At 41.7% G+C, this 17,115-nt stretch overlaps 1 protein-coding gene across 1 annotated transcript in view; it reads right to left on the bottom strand.

The window, feature by feature from the left end:
- Window positions 1–2,899: 2,899 nt before the first annotated feature.
- The window catches only part of LOC124041648 (voltage-gated potassium channel subunit beta-1-like), a 73,072-nt gene continuing 58,856 nt past the window's right edge, over window positions 2,900–17,115 (bottom strand). Inside the window, exons 9-14 of the mRNA XM_046359466.1 lie at window positions 6,423–6,508; window positions 5,945–6,065; window positions 5,680–5,774; window positions 5,466–5,586; window positions 5,256–5,344; window positions 2,900–4,769 (exon numbers count right to left, since the gene is read on the bottom strand). Of these exons, the coding sequence (XP_046215422.1) occupies window positions 4,674–4,769; window positions 5,256–5,344; window positions 5,466–5,586; window positions 5,680–5,774; window positions 5,945–6,065; window positions 6,423–6,508 (608 nt within the window). The 3' untranslated portion in view covers window positions 2,900–4,673. The remainder of the gene's footprint in view (window positions 4,770–5,255; window positions 5,345–5,465; window positions 5,587–5,679; window positions 5,775–5,944; window positions 6,066–6,422; window positions 6,509–17,115) is intronic.

Below are 17,115 nucleotides of genomic sequence, written 5' to 3'. Positions count from 1 at the left end.
CAGGAGTCAGCTAATATTATACCTGGAGTATAATTAATGAGACAAGATTGGGGATGTGGTTTAGAGCTGCCTTACCCAATAAAAAACACTCGCAAAATGTGGGTTTGCTATTCACAAGAAGCATTGCCTGATGTGAACCATGCCTCGAACTAAAGAGATCTCAGAAGACCTATGATTAACTTGGAAAGGGTTACAAAAGTAACTCTTAAAGCCTTGATGTTCATCAGTCCACGGTAAGACAAATTGTCTATTAATGGAGAAAGTCAAGCACTGTTGCTACTCCTTAGGAGTGGCCGTCCTGCAAAGATGACTGCAAGAAGAAAGCACAGAATGCTCAATGAGGTTAAGAAGAATCCTAGATTGTCAGCTAAAGACTTACTGAAATCTATGGAACATGCTAACATCTCTGTTGACGAGTTTACGATACATAAAACACTAAACAAGAATGGTGTTCGTGGGAGGATACCACGGAAGAAGCCACTGCTGTCCAAAAAAACATTGCTGCACGTCTGAAGTTTGCAAATGTGCACCTGGCTGTTCCACAGTGCTACTGGCAAAATATTCTGTGAACAGATTAAACTACAGTTGAGTTGTTTGGAAGGAACACACAACACTATGTGTGGAGGAAAAAATGCACAGCACACCAACATCAACACCAAAACCTCATTCCCACTGTAAAGTATGGTGGAGGGATCATCATGGTTTGGGGCTGCTTTCCTGCCTCAGAGCCTGGACAGCTTGCCATCATCGACAGAAAAATGAATTCCCAAGTTTATCAAGACATTTAGCAGGAGAATGTTAGGCTATCTGTCCACAATTGAAGCTCGACAGAAGTTGGGTGATGCGACAGGACAACGACCCAAAACACAGAAGTAAATCAACAACAGAATGGCTTCAACAGAAGAAAATATGCCTTCTGGAGTGGCCCAGTCAGAGTCCTGACCTCAATCCCATTGAGATGCTGTGGCATGACCTCAAGAGAGCTGTTCACACCAGACACTGAAACAGTTTTGTAAAGAGGAATAGTCCAAAATTCCTCCTGACCGTTGTGCAGGTCTGATCCGCAACTACAGAACACGTTTGGTTGAGATTATTGCTGCTAAAGGAGGGTCAACCAGTTATTAAATCCAAGGGTTCACATACTTTTCCCACCCTGCACTGTGAATGTTTACATGGTGTGTTCAATAAAGACATGAAAATGTATAATTGTTTGTGTGTTATTAGTTTAAGCAGACTGCGTTTGTCTATTGTTGTGACCTAGATGAAGATCAGATAACATTTTATGACCAATTTATGCAGGAATCCAGGTCATTCCATAAGATTCACATATTTTTCTTGCCACTGTATATAGAGTTAGGACACTTTTTTGAATATTGTTCTAATTCTAGACATTCAGTTAATTTAAATATTCCCCATGCAATGTTAATGAGGTGCTAACATGGCTGCCATAGAATGTTGACATTTATACAATGGGTGGGTCTAATCCTGAATGCCGATTGGTTAAAACTGCATTCCAGCCAGTGTCTATTCCACAAGTTACCACCAGCTAAATAAATGATTTACTCTATTCCATCTGACTACGCAATCCGCTGTCTCATCAGCCCAGCCAGGCACTTTATAAACTTGATCTCCACTATAAAAAGCATCTAGACATTATCTCACATTTCTTTTAGACTAACATTTAGTTTTCAACGGCGGAGATTTATATAAACCTTGTAGTTTATCTCTCCAATATTTGCAACATTGTTTCAATATTCAAATTCGATCTCCAGCTGTCCCATAGTAATGAATGTGTCAGGAGCTGGGACGAGACAGACAGCGTTTCTTACATGCTGACCACACTGCTCGCGCACATGCATCTGTGTGTGCCATCACACGCATGTTGATTTTGTCCATAACAAAACGAACTCTGAACCAAATATATTAATTTGGGGACAGGTCCTAAAGCATTAAACATTTATGGTAATTTAGCTAGTTAGCTTGCTGTTGCTAGCTAATTTGTCCTGGGATATAAACATTGGGTTGTTGTTATACCTGAAATGCACAAGGTCCTCTACTCCGACAATTAATCCACAGATCAAAGGGTAAACTGAGTTAGTTTCTAGTAATCTCTCCTCCTTCAGTCTTCTTCTTTGGATTTTGGCGGTTGACCACCAACTTTAAGGTGCATTACCAGCACCAACTGGACTGGATTGTGGACCTCAGTTCATCTTTCAGTCACTCATGTGTGTATATGCTCCTAAAAACCAATGAGGAGATGGGAAAGGCGGGACTTACAGCACGTCAAGCATCACAAAAAGAGCCAAGTTCTATTTTAGCACCTGGCTACGTAGACGCTCGTTGATGCGTGCGAGCAGTGTGGATGCAATGATTGAATAACATGTATGTGTAGATTTATTTTGCAAAGCTCGCACACGCTATGTGGTCAGCATGTCAGCCAGTCGAAATCATGAATCAGCTGGAATAATATTTATGTATATGTACAAAGAAATGTCAATTGAAAAAAGGTCAAACGAAACGAAGTGCGGCTAGTTTGCAGTCTTTCCAGCTTCAGTTTGAAGTAATTGTGTTAGCTGTGTTGTTGGTTAGCTCCTCTGAACAACATTTTCCTGACAAGTGAGCACAATTTCAATGCCAGGCAAAATCGTGCCTCATTTGCTCCTTGTTATGGATGTTTCCAATTAAAAGTCACCAGTAAACAGCTTAAACAAATGCAAATGCAGCTACTTTGCTGTTATTCTCTCTGCACTTTTGATGTGACTGTAAGTTAGCCGTAGTTGGCTACCTAGCAAGCAAGGGATAAGAACGATGCCAGCCAGTATGGCAATGGAACATTTAGAACGAATGACTGGGTCACGCCCATAGATACAGAACAAAAAGACTGAACGACTGGGTCGGATCTCTGGCAACTGAACCGATAGAACGAACGACCAGCCGGCTTGGGTAGCAACCCTAGATTTGTGTCGGGACTATATCTTGTGGAAGGTTGAAATAGTATTAATAAATTATTCTAAATATTTTTTTTAATGAAAATATGTCAATCATTACTGGAATATGTGCTAATAGTGATAGTGATAATGTCCTCGAAGCCGGTGTTTGGAGGATATATTGGCATGCGTTGTCACTTGTGAAAACCTACGCACCGCTTGTACAGTCTTCAGATTTTGCTGCCTTGAATTTAAATCTGAAATGTGATTAAATAGGATTTTTGTTTTCCTGCTGATCTAGACAATCTACACACATTTTCAAAGTGAAAGGAGATGCATAGAAAATGTCTAAACGGATTCAAAAATAAGAAGCAAAGATATCTTGATTGCATAGCTCTTGGTGGATGCACTTTTGGCAGCAGTTACTGCTATGACTCATTTTGAATAAGATTCCACCAACTTTGTACAAGTTTTAGGGCAACATATATACATTGTGTTTGTCAAAATTGCTCAAGCTCAGTCAGTTTGGTTGGGAATTATTGATGTATAGGAAGATTCAAATCTTGTCTCTGATTTTAAAGCAGATTTAGGCCAAGTCAGGACTGAGACTGGACCACTAAGGAACACATCTATTCGAAAGCCATTCTGGAGTGTTTTTGGCCTTAAAAGTCATACAAATTTCCCTCTGAAAAATACAATTATATCCTAGTGTTAGGTCTTCAGAGGAATGAGGCATGTTTTCCTGTAAAATGTTAGATTTGCTTTGCTCCATTTATATTTATTTTGATCTGGACAAACTCCCCAGATATTGCCGGTGACATGCATACCCATAACATGATACTGCCACTACAATACTTGGAAATACAGAGGTTTTCACTCTGTGATGTGTCGCGTTGGATTTGCCCCAAACGTTTCCTGTTTCCTTATTTAGTCCAAAAAGTTAATTTCTTTGCCACAATGTATTGCAGTATTACTTAATGGCCTTGTTGCAAACTGGATGGATGATTTAGAATGGATTTTTTAGCACGGGCTTCCTTCTTTTTACTTTGTCATACATGCCAGTAATATGGAGTGAATGGGGTGTTGTTGATCCATGTATGTCTTTAGCCTCATAGTGACATCCCTGAGCAGTTTCCATTCTCAGCCACAGCACATTTAGGAAGGGTGGCCAGATCTTTGCAGTGTCTGGGTGATATGATACACCATCCAGAGATGAATTACCATACTTGACCATACTCAAAGGGATATTTAGTGCCTTGGAATTATGTTTAACCTCCCCTGATCCATGCATGTCTAAAAATGTATTACAGCCATGCTTTTAAAGCTCATTGGTGGCTCTGAGGATTAATTATTGTTTGAGGTGCACTATACACTATCCTCTGACGTTACAGAGACAGAGGAAGTTGCTCTCAAATCAAGAGAAAGACTACTTTTACAAATAGATGGACCCCATTCAAGAAATGGTGTGATTTTCTTTTATGAGCACATCTTGATAACAATGATTGTTTAGGCAAGTTTAAACTGTCTGCACTGTAGCAGAGCTGTGGCATGCATGCTTTGTCAAGTAGAGCTCTCAGTTAACGACATTGAGTACAGGCTGATCTTCATACGGACGAGGCAGACGGAGGAGCTGTGCAGAACACACACACATACACAAGAGCAGGGTTGGGCACACACTGGAGGTGCCACTGATGAGATCTTGTCCAGATTAGGCCGATCAATCACAGTTCTGTAAAATGGTCTATCCTAATGTGCTTGATGAAATTCCTTCTTACTGTGCGGTCTGTTTCCCAAGACGTGGTCAATCTCTGTAACAATGCCTGCTGTCATCTTTGGAATGACCTACAATATATGAAGAGGAGAAAGAAAACATTTGATTCAGTTAGTTGTAAAGTTGATAGCAGTAGTTAGTAAATAAACCACAATAGATGTAATGTATCCAAAATATTCAACAAACAGTGTAGACTAGAGAGAGGGAACCGTTTTTGAGTGCTGAGAAAGGGATGCCATAAAAATTACATAATTTATTTAAAAAAAAATGTATTTACTACATCCATGGTCCAGCTTCCGGCCTGGTCGTCAGTAAGACAGCAGGTCTAGCTCAGTTGTTAGAGCATGGTGTTTGCATTGCCAGGATAGTTGATTTTATTCCTGGGATTACTCATATGTAAAAATTGTATCCACAGATGAGGATAAATGTGTGTTCTAAATGTCATGTGTTGTTGTTATTGTTATTATTATTATTATTATATATTAAAGCTTGAAATGTATTCTTCAAAGGGGTCCTGCTCCCCTAAATGTAGATAGTATATGAGAGATGCTCCTTGCCTCCATGGCCCTCAGGTTCTCTGCAAGCTGGATGGGGCTGGATGTTCCCAGCAACACTGAGCTCACTCCTTCATTCCTCAGGCACCAGGCTAGAGAAAGAGAGCGAGAGGTTCATCAGGACAAGTCCCTTGTGGAGGAAGTCCTTCCAAGACTCAAAATAGGGCAATCCTCTACATTTAGCATGGCTATCTGTCTGTACCGATATCTTACCGATGGCTAGTTGTGGCAGAGTGCAACCCAGCTTCTCAGAGATGGTAGTCAGCTCCTTCAGCTTGGCCTGTTGTTTCCTCCCATCCTCACTCACTATCTTCTCCTTCAACCAGGCATACGGCTGGAGGAGAGAGAATGGAGAAGGATCTGAGGACCAAGCAGACATTCATAAAACCCCTCAGATGTTGTTGGGACAAGAAGATACGAGTAGTACCTTCATGGAGGCCCTGGAGCATTCTGGGATACCATTCTCATACTTCCCAGTGATGATTCCACAAGCTAGAGGCGACCAGGATACCACACCCACACCTGCAATGGCACGTGGTAGTCAGGCCACATGACAGGCAAGGTAATCATCAGATGACCATTGTACTGAAGGACAAAAGAACTGGTATCTACAGTTTACCTTTTGAGGCATGGAATATTGACTGGTATGTCAAAGACCACAGCATGCACAGTCCAAGATAGATGTCACTTGCCTATCTTGTGATAGAGCTCAGGCAGCTGTGTCTCAACCTTGTCCCTCTGGAAGAAATTATACTCGGCCTGCTCACACACTGGAGGGATCAGGTTAAACTGCCTAGCCACAGAGTACGCCTCCTAAATGAGGGATGAGAAAGAGAGGAGGAAGAAGGGGAGAGAAACATGGTGAGGAAAGTGGGATCTGAACTTTACTGACCGCATTCATCTGTTAAAGCTTGGCATTTCTTGTCAGACCAAACTTCAATATCTTCAAAAGCATTGATATTGCAAGACATCACCCGAACTTTTCAGACTTCATTTACCTTGTCAACCCCCTGTAGTGTTTGTTTGCTTCCTAATGTCAGACTTCAGAAGTATTCATTTCCCAAGCATGCTAGTGAATTATGTGGACAGAATCTAGATAGTAGGTCAACAGCAAATGAGAGTATGAAATCCATGTATTGTGAGGTTGTGAGGAAGTGTGTTCCTACTCACCATGATCTCCATGGCAGACCATCGTGATGTCCCCCAGTACATGGACATACCCTGGTTGATCACATGGGTCATCGCCCTCACAATCTCTGCAGAGACAAAAACAACAAACACCTGCTAGCTACAGGAGGGGAAACATGGCTTTTTTGGACAAATGGGATGTTGTGGGTATTGGTGTAGGTTGGCATCTGCCCCTTTCTGCACAAGGGAGTTGGGAGAGTATAGAAAAATAAGATACATTATGTTTTAAAGTGATGTTCCCCTGAAAATATAGATGAACTGTCCGTTTACCTGTAAGTGGAAGCCTGGTTGTGTTTCAAGTGGAACATACATAGAGAGAAACTGAAACGATGAAGACACTCCCATGTTAAGGAGCAGGTGTGAGACATGAGGGCGCCTCACCTCCTCCTACAACAGATCACTTGTCATTACTAAACGATGCATTATAAAGGCTTTGTATCATTTCAGACTGTAGTTTTGAAGGTAGCGCTCACAAGCCAAAACGGGTCCACGATAATGTTTTATGATAACGTTCTGGTAAATAAATCAAATACAAAAATATTCCTGAAATGTGTATATGTTGTGAATTCCAATTCCTACAATGTGTTAGCAATTTGAAAGTGCTTAAAATCCTGTTCAATCTTCTTAAAGGCAAATATTGACTTTTGTTGTTTAATATCCCACTGGGCACACCAAGTCATTTCAATGTGGAGAATTGGGTTTGTTAGATGAGATTCCAACCTATTTTCACCCTCTCAAAAAGACCACTAAAAGACCTAAAAGTTTGTTGAAATCACAATGTGTTATCACTATGCTTTCAACCATCTAAAAGCACAACCACATTCCAATGGAACATCTCATTCTGATTTTTGGTTTAGTTGTCAGCTAAATGTGTTATCACTGCGCTTTCAACCATGTAATAGCAAAACAAAGATCAAATGGGAATACAATGTCAGATATTTTGTTCATTTCTACAACAACTTAATGTGAGTCTGCAAAAGATAGTTTACAGCCTAACCAGACACCTAGGTATTTGTAGTTGTCCAGAGTAGTGATGCGGGCAGCGATCGATTGAAAAGCATGCATTTAGTTTCACTTGAATTTATGAGCAGTTGGAGGCCACGGAAGGAGTGTTGTATGGCATTGAAGCTCGTCTGGAGGTTTGTTAACACAGTGTACAAAGAAGAGCCAGAAGTATACATAATGGTGTCGTCTGCGTAGAGGTGGATCAGAGAATCACCCGAAGCAAGAGCGACATCATTGATGTAAACAGAGAAAAGAGAATGCCCGAGAATATAACCCTGAGGCACCCCTATAGAGACTGCCAGAGGTCCGGACAACCTGCCCTCCGATTTGACACACTGAACTCTATCTGAGAAGTAGTTGTTGAACCAGGCGAGGCAGTCATTTGAGAAACCAAATAGTCAGTGACTAATATCAAAACTAAGCAGGGCTGGAAGATGTTAAAACTCTGGATGGGAGACTAAAGGGATAGCTCTCCAGGAGGTGGTCTTGCCCAGCCGACAGTTTTTTTCTGATAGTGAATATTACATTGAAGATCTGACGTTTCAAAGGGAAGCATTTGATATATTTCATACAAGGCTTGTCTATGTTGAACATTGGTTACCATGACAACATAATCCTTTGGTTGACATTTTACCCTCAAAGCAAAAGTTTACGTTGATTACTTTTCTCAAATCGTATGTATTTTCCACGTAGATTCCACATCAAAATAATTTGACAAATTTTACTGAACAAAAATATGAACATTTATGGATTTCACATGACTGGGCATAAGCCAACCAACTGGGGAACCAGGCCCAGCCAATTAGAATGAATTTTTCCCCACAACAGGGCTTTATTACAGACAGAAATACTCCTCAGTTTCATCAGCTGTCCGGGTGACTGGTATCAGACAATCCTGCAGGCGGTCACAGAGTCCGAGGTGCTAAAGGAGCTCCATAAACTTGACCCCCCAAAAAAACATCTGGGTCAGATGGTTTAGACCCTTTCTTTTTTAAGATTGCTGACCCTATAATCACCAAGCCTTTCTGGGGAGGTTCCCATTGCTTGGAAGGCAGCCACGGTTCATCCTTTTTTAAAGGGGGAGATCAAACTGATCCTTACTGTTATAGGCCTATTTCTATTTTGACCTGTTTAAAAACAACAACAAAATAATCAACTGACTGGCTTTCTTGATGTCTATAGTATTCTCTCTGGTATGCAATCTGGTTTCCGCTCAGGTTATGGATGTGTCACTGCAAACTTAAAGGTTCTCAATGATGTCACTATTGCCCTTGATTCTAAGCAATGTTGTGCAACTGTTTTTATTGACTTGGCCAAAGCTTTTGATGCGGTAGACCATTCCATTCTTGTGGGGCTTTGGGGTCTTGGGCCTGGTTTTCTAACTATCGCTCTCTCAAAGTGTGCAGTGTATAAAGTCAGAACATCTGCTGTCTCAGCCACTGCCTGTCACCAAGGGAGTACCCCAAGCCCCGATCCTACGCTTTTCTCAATTTATATCAACAACATAGCTCAGGTAGTAGGATGCACTCTCATCCATTTATATGCAGATGATACAGTCTTACACTCAGCTGGCCCCTCCCCGGATTTTGTGTTAAATGCTCTACAACAAAGCTTTCTTAGTGTCCAACAAGCTTTCTCTGCCCTTAACCTTAACCTTGAACACCTCCAAAACAAAGGTCATGTGGTTTGGTAAAAATAATGCCTCTCTCCCCACCAGTGTGATTACTGCCTCTGAGGGTTTAGAGCTTGAGGTAGTCACCTCATACAAGTACTTGGGAGTATGGCTAGATGGTACACTGTCCTTCTCTCAGCACATATCAAAGCTGCAGGCTAAAGTTAAATATAGATTAGTTGGTTTCCTCTATCGTATTCGCTCCGTTTACACCCCAGCTGCCAAACTAACCCTGATTAAGATGACCATCCTACCCACGCTAGATTACGGAGACGTAATTTATAGATCCGCAGGTAAGGGTGCTGTCGAGCGGCTAGATGTTCTTTACCATTCGACCATCAGATTTGCCACCAATGCATCTTATAGGACACATCACTGCACTCTACTCCTCTGTAAACTGTTCATCTCTGTATACCCGTCGCAAGACCCACTAGTTGATGCTTATTTATAAAACCCTCTTAAGCCTCACTCCCCCCTATCTGAGATATCTACTGCAGCCCTCATCCTCCACATACAACACCCATTCTGCCAGTCACATTCTGTTAAAGGTCCCCAAAGCACACACATCACTGGATCGCTCCTCTTTTCAGTTCGCTGCAGCTAGCGACTGGAACGAGCTGCAACAAACAGTCAAACTGGACAGTTATGGCTATCTCTTCATTCAAAGACTCAATCATGGACACACTTACTGACAGTTGTGGCTGCTTTGTTGTTGTTGATTGTCTCTACCTTCTTGTCCTTTGTGCTGTCGTCTGTGCCCAATAATGTTTGCACCCTGTTTTGTGCTGCTGCCATGTTGTGTTGCTACCATGTTGTTGTCATGTTGTGTTGCTTCCATGCTGAGTTGTCATGTGTTGTTGCCATGCTATGTTGTTGTCTTTTGTCTCTCTTCATGTAGTGTTGTGTTGTCTCTCGTCGTGAAGTGTGTTTTGTCCGATATTTTTAATTTATTTTTATTTTTAATCCCAGCCCCCTTCCCCACAGGAGGCCTTTTGCCTTTTGGTAGGCCGTCATTGGAAATAAGAATTTGTTCTTAACTGACTTGCCTAGTTAAATAAAGTTTAAATAAATAAAATATAGAAAAAAGAAGCCGGATGTGGACACTGGCTGGCGTGGTTACATGTGGTCTGTGGTTGTGAGGCCGGTTGGACGTACTGCCAAATTCTCTTTAAGGACCTTGACGACGGCTTACAGTAGAGAAATGTACGTTGAATTCTCTGGCAACAGCTCTAGTGGGTGTTCCTGCAGTCAGCATGCCAATTGCACTCTCCCTCAAAACTTGAGACATCTGTGGCATTGTGTTGTGTGATAAAACTGCACATTTTAGAGTGGCCTTTTATTTTCCCCAGCGCAAGGTGCACTTGTGTAATGATCATGCTGTTTCATCAGCTTCTTGATATGCCAAACCTGTCCAGGTGGATTGATTATATTGGCAAAGAAGACATGCTCACTAACAGGGATGTTAACAAATTTGTGAAACAAAAAATTAGAAAAATAAGCTTTTTGTGCAAATGGAAAATGTCTGCAATCTTTTATTTCTGCTCATGAAACATAGGACCAACGCTTAACATGTTGCATTTATATTTTTGTTCAGTATACTGTACATTGAAACAACGTTGATTTAATTAACCAATTTGTGCCCGGTGGGCACTTTCTCACAAATATTGGCATTGTATTCCCATTTAAACTGTGTTGTCCTTTAAAATGGTTGAAAGCGCAGTGATAATACATTTACTGTAGATGACAACTAAAACAAGAAATCAGACTTTGTTTTTCGATCGGAATTTGGTTGTCCATTTAGATGGCTGAAAGCATAGTGATAACACATTAGGAATTCATCAAACTTCTGGCTGACTTTTAGAGTTGGTGAAAAAAGGTTGTAATCTCATTGACGTCTCTCCCAAATATTACCCACATTTACATGTTGAAATAGTGTGGTGTGCGTGTGCCCAGTGGGTAGCTTGTAGAGGCTCTAATCAGAGTAGTATAACATTTGATGTAGCAGAAGTCACTCATAGTGGACCTTTGTCAGTTCTGTAATGCTGCCTATGACCCTCTCTAATTCAATAACCTCTCTCCTCTCATTGAAACAGTGTTTGTGTATGGCTCTTCACACCACAATGGCTCTGCAATACCACTGTACCCTCAGGCACAAACAGAACTGACAAAGGTCCACTACGGGTGGCTTCTGCTACATCAAATGTTACTACTCAAGTTGTCTAACTAACCAGAAGCTCTATTGTAAGGAAACTAGAACATTCAATTCAATTCCATATACTTTAGATGTCCCGCAAAGGGCAAATATGCTTGGCAAACGGTGCAATTTGGTAGCTTTACAAAATAAAAAAAATAAAAATGTTGGTAAGATGATAACAGTACAACTCAACAGGCAGTACAGTATATACATATATATATATATAAAGGTGAAATCTCACACAGAGCGCTTCGATTATGGGGTGGCAGGTAGCCTAGTGGTTAGAGCGTTGGGCCAGTAACCACAAGGTTGTTGGATTGAATCCCAGAGCTGACAAGGTAAAAATCTGTCTCTGATTCAGAGGTGTTGGGTTAAATGTGGAAGACACATTTCAGTTGAATGCATTCAGTTGTACAACTGACTAGGTATCCCCCTTTCCCCTTACCCTTACAAATGTGTAGTCTAATCAAGAAATGCAACAGGATGTATTGGGTTTGGGTGCATTTCTCCATAAATAACTACAATCATGCTGAACAACAAAATGTAAAACAGGGAGAGATGGAAAAGATAGATGAACCTATGTCAGTGTGATTAAAAAAGTGATTCCCTTTCATGAGCAGCTCATTCTGTGAGCCTACAAACAGCGGAGAGTGCCAGAGTGTGTGGGTGAAACGGGTGGGAAGTGGAGAGGGGAAAATGTCAGGCATGAACAACAATACATCTGTTCTGAGATGGAAGAGAGAAATGGAGAAAGAATGGAAGAGATAGCTGTACATTGTTCATCAGATTCTATGAATTCTTAAAGCGGAAATCAGCAGTTGAAAAAATGTCAAATGTGTCCTTGCTGCCACTGTTTTGCTAAAAACTGAGGGACGGGACTGTAGAATTGCAACCACTCTCAAATTCATAGACAGACCCACAGAGTTTCTAAAACTGGAGGTGCAACGTCATAAGAATTCCGGAAACGCTTGCCAAACAGACCAGGCTGGGGTTTGAGAAGACAATGAGAGAAGTGCGAACAAACAGACCAGGCTGGGGTTTGAGAAGACAATGAGAGAAGTGAAAACAAACAGACCAGGCTGGGGTTGGAGAAGACAATGAGAGAAGTGAAAACAAACAGACCAGGCTGGGGTTTGAGAAGACAATGAGAGAAGTGAAAACAAACAGACCAGGCTGGGGTTTGAGAAGACAATGAGAGAAGTGCGAACAAACAGACCAGGCTGGGGTTTGAGAAGACAATGAGAGAAGTGCGAACAAACAGACCAGGCTGGGGTTTGAGAAGACAATGAGAGAAGTGCGAACAAACAGACCAGGCTGGGGTTTGAGAAGACAATGAGAGAAGTGCGAACAAACAGACCAGGCTGGGGTTTGAGAAGACAATGAGAGAAGTGAAAACAAACAGACCAGGCTGGGGTTGGAGAAGACAATGAGAGAAGTGAAAACAAACAGACCAGGCTGGGGTTTGAGAAGACAATGAGAGAAGTGCGAACAAACAGACCAGGCTGGGGTTTGAGAAGACAATGAGAGAAGTGCGAACAAACAGACCAGGCTGGGGTTTGAGAAGACAATGAGAGAAGTGCGAACAAACAGACCAGGCTGGGGTTTGAGAAGACAATGAGAGAAGTGCGAACAAACAGACCAGGCTGGGGTTTGAGAAGACAATGAGAGAAGTGAAAACAAACAGACCAGGCTGGGGTTTGAGAAGACAATGAGAGAAGTGAAAACAAACAGACCAGGCTGGGGTTGGAGAAGACAATGAGAGAAGTGAAAACAAACAGACCAGGCTGGGGTTTGAGAAGACAATGAGAGAAGTGCGAACAAACAGACCAGGCTGGGGTTTGAGAAGACAATGAGAGAAGTGAAAACAAACAGACCAGGCTGGGGTTGGAGAAGACAATGAGAGAACTGAAAACAAACAGACCAGGCTGGGGTTGGAGAAGACAATGAGAGAAGTGAAAACAAACAGACCAGGCTGGGGTTTGAGAAGACAATGAGAGAAGTGAAAACAAACAGACCAGGCTGGGGTTTGAGAAGACAATGAGAGAAGTGAAAACAAACAGACCAGGCTGGGGTTGGAGAAGACAATGAGAGAAGTGAAAACAAACAGACCAGGCTGGGGTTGGAGAAGACAATGAGAGAAGTGAAAACAAACAGACCAGGCTGGGGTTGGAGAAGACAATGAGAGAAGTGAAAACAAACAGACCAGGCTGGGGTTGGAGAAGACAATGAGAGAAGTGAAAACAAACAGACCAGGCTGGGGTTGGAGAAGACAATGAGAGAAGTGAAAACAAACAGACCAGGCTGGGGTTGGAGAAGACAATGAGAGAAGTGAAAACAAACAGACCAGGCTGGGGTTGGAGAAGACAATGAGAGAAGTGAAAACAAACAGACCAGGCTGGGGTTGGAGAAGACAATGAGAGAAGTGAGAACAAACAGACCAGGCTGGGGTTTGAGAAGACAATAAGAGAAGTGAAAACAAACAGACCAGGCTGGGGTTGGAGAAGACAATGAGAGAAGTGAGAACAAACAGACCAGGCTGGGGTTTGAGAAGACAATAAGAGAAGTGAAAACAAACAGACCAGGCTGGGGTTGGAGAAGACAATGAGAGAAGTGAAAACAAACAGACCAGGCTGGGGTTGGAGAAGACAATGAGAGAAGTGAAAACAAACAGACCAGGCTGGGGTTGGAGAAGACAATGAGAGAAGTGAGAACAAACAGACCAGGCTGGGGTTTGAGAAGACAATAAGAGAAGTGAAAACAAACAGACCAGGCTGGGGTTGGAGATGACAATGAGAGAAGTGAAATTTTTTCTCAAATTCTAAAAGGCACAACCCAGATTCGAGACATCTTAAAGAGCTGAACATGTGATTTCTCCAACCTCATGAAAGTGACACAATGACACGTTTTAAATTTTGTCAAAAACCTTTTTATATATTGAAGAAGTGCTTTTGATTTGACGCCCTGCATATGCGCTGTTAGGTGTGAGGAAACTGTTAGAACAGATGCGCATGACCTTAGCTAGCCAACATTGACATGACATGGCATACGAGTGTGATCTGGGATTTTATTGGAGAAGCAGTTTCTGTCTATCTTTATACTGCACTGTCTTTGACAGAGCTATGGATGTAAGGACTGACCATCCATGATAACACAATTATAGTTTTAACCATGGTTTACATTTACTTTGTTTACAAACATTGGGGTAAAACATACTTATATTTTGGGTTCTGATGAAGCAAGTCAGTTGAACTATACTCATGAGGCATTTCTAAGTTATATTCTCCAAGAATCAATGGGTACATATCAACATTATATAAGTCCAAAAATGGACGTACTGTAGTAACCCAGCTAACAAACAAAAAAATCCCACAACTTTAGAGGATGTTCCCTTTCCTCCATAGGTCATTAACTAACGTTTTCATAGGAACGGACCCAGGATGTGCTAGGAGTATTTCCAAGAAAATATTCGCTTTAATGTCAAATAGAACTTACCTAAAACATGGTTACCATGAACTCACTTAAGATATGAATGTTCTACACATGGGAACGTTGCAAGACCATTCATGTGTCCCGTTTCTGTGGGTTAGGAGAATATTCCATCAACGTCCCACCAAACATACACAGACCATTCATGTGTCCCGTTTCTGTGGGTTAGGAGAATATTCCATCAACGTCCCACCAAACATACACAGACCATTCATGTGTCCCGTTTCTGTGGGTTAGGAGAATATTCCATCAACGTCCCACCAAACATACACAGACCATTCATGTGTCCCGTTTCTGTGGGTTAGGAGAATATTCCATCAACGTCCCACCAAACATACACAGACCATTCATGTGTCCCGTTTCTGTGGGTTAGAGAATATTCCATCAACGTCCCACCAAACATACACAGACCATTCATGTGTCCCGTTTCTGTGGGTTAGGAGAATATTCCATCAACGTCCCACCAAACATACACAGACCATTCATGTGTCCCGTTTCTGTGGGTTAGGAGAATATTCCATCAACGTCCCACCAAACATACACAGACCATTCATGTGTCCCGTTTCTGTGGGTTAGGAGAATATTCCATCAACGTCCCACCAAACATACACAGACCATTCATGTGTCCCGTTTCTGTGGGTTAGGAGAATATTCCATCAACGTCCCACCAAACATACACAGACCATTCATGTGTCCCGTTTCTGTGGGTTAGGAGAATATTCCATCAACGTCCCACCAAACATACACAGACCATTCATGTGTCCCGTTTCTGTGGGTTAGGAGAATATTCCATCAACGTCCCACCAAACATACACAGGCCATGGTTGCCATGTTCTCAGGACATAAGATTATAATGTTCTAGACATGTTTCATGGGAACGTTGCAAGAACATTTATCTGTCCAGTTTTCTGTGGGCCTAAGAAGAGTATTCCATCTACGTCCCACCAAACATACACAGAACATAGTTGTTGTGTTCTCAGAACATAAGATATTCATGTTACAAACATGTTTCATGGGAACATTGCAAGAATATGCATGTGCACAGTTTCCTGTGTTAGGAAAAGAATCCATCATCATCACACCAAACATGCACAGAACATGGTTGTCGTGTTCTCAGAATACAAGCCATTAATGTTCTAGACACGTTTCATGGGAACGTTGCAGGAACATTTATGTGTATCAATTGTCAGGACGTAGCTTTATAGTTCTAAAGAATTGATCTCCCCCCGAAAAAAATCTTTACACATCACTTCTTGTTACTGTTGCCGAGCCAATCAATGCCCTGATTGGTGAACCACGGATCCAAGCATAGCTTGTTGTCTGTTGGCAAGGGTAGAGATACTCACACACATATTTGACATACAATAGATGGTCACATTGTGTACGTACAGAGTCATTATTATTCAACATGTCCTCACCTGGGATTTAAACGCACAACCTCACTACGCCACTGTGTTCATGTCAGGTATCAGTTCATCTGACTATACTCATCATTGATTTGATTGAGTTATTTCAGAAATGTAAGGGCTGAAATGATACTCCCAGTCCTTAATGATTGCAAGCCTACCCATAACGTGATGCAGCCACCACTATGCTTGAAAATATGGAAAGTGGTACTCAGTAATGTGTTGTATTGGATTTGCCCCAAACACAACATTTTGTATTCAGGACAAAAGTGAATTGCTTTGCCACCTTTTTTGCAGTATTACTATAGTGCCGAGTTGCAAACAGGATGGACTTTTTTGGAATATTTGTATTCTGTATAGGCTTCCTTCTTTTCACTCTGTCAATTAGGCTAGTATTGTAGAGTAACTACAATGTTGTTGATACATCCTCAGTTTTCTCCTGTCACAGCTATTAAACTCTGTAACTGTTTAACTTCATTGGGATAGGGGGCACTATTTTCACATCCGAATGAAAAGCGTGCCCAAAGTAAACTGCCTGTTACTCAGGCCCAGAAGCTAGGATATGCATATAATTGGTAGATTACACTCTAAAGTTTCTAAAACTGTTAAAATAATGTCTGTGTATAACAGAACATATTTGGCAGGCGAAACCCGGAGGACAAACCATCCAGGATTTTATTTTGAGTTCACTGTGTTTTCAATTGGTTTTCTATGGGAATCTAGATTTCTGAGGCACCTGGTTGCAGTTCCTATGGCTTCCACTAGATGTCAACAGTCTTTAGAAATTGGTTGATGTTTTTCTTTTGAGTATTGAAGAAGTAGCCCTTTCCTTTCTGCGTGTCGAGCCAAGTCGACTGTTTTGTTTGGGGCGCGCAACCTGAAGCTCGCTCCAATTTCATTTTATCCGCTATT

Source organism: Oncorhynchus gorbuscha, linkage group LG08 (genome assembly GCF_021184085.1).
Source record: "Oncorhynchus gorbuscha isolate QuinsamMale2020 ecotype Even-year linkage group LG08, OgorEven_v1.0, whole genome shotgun sequence".
In the NCBI taxonomy this organism is placed as follows: Eukaryota; Metazoa; Chordata; class Actinopteri; order Salmoniformes; family Salmonidae; genus Oncorhynchus; species Oncorhynchus gorbuscha.
This window is presented reverse-complemented; position numbering and strand designations above follow the sequence as displayed.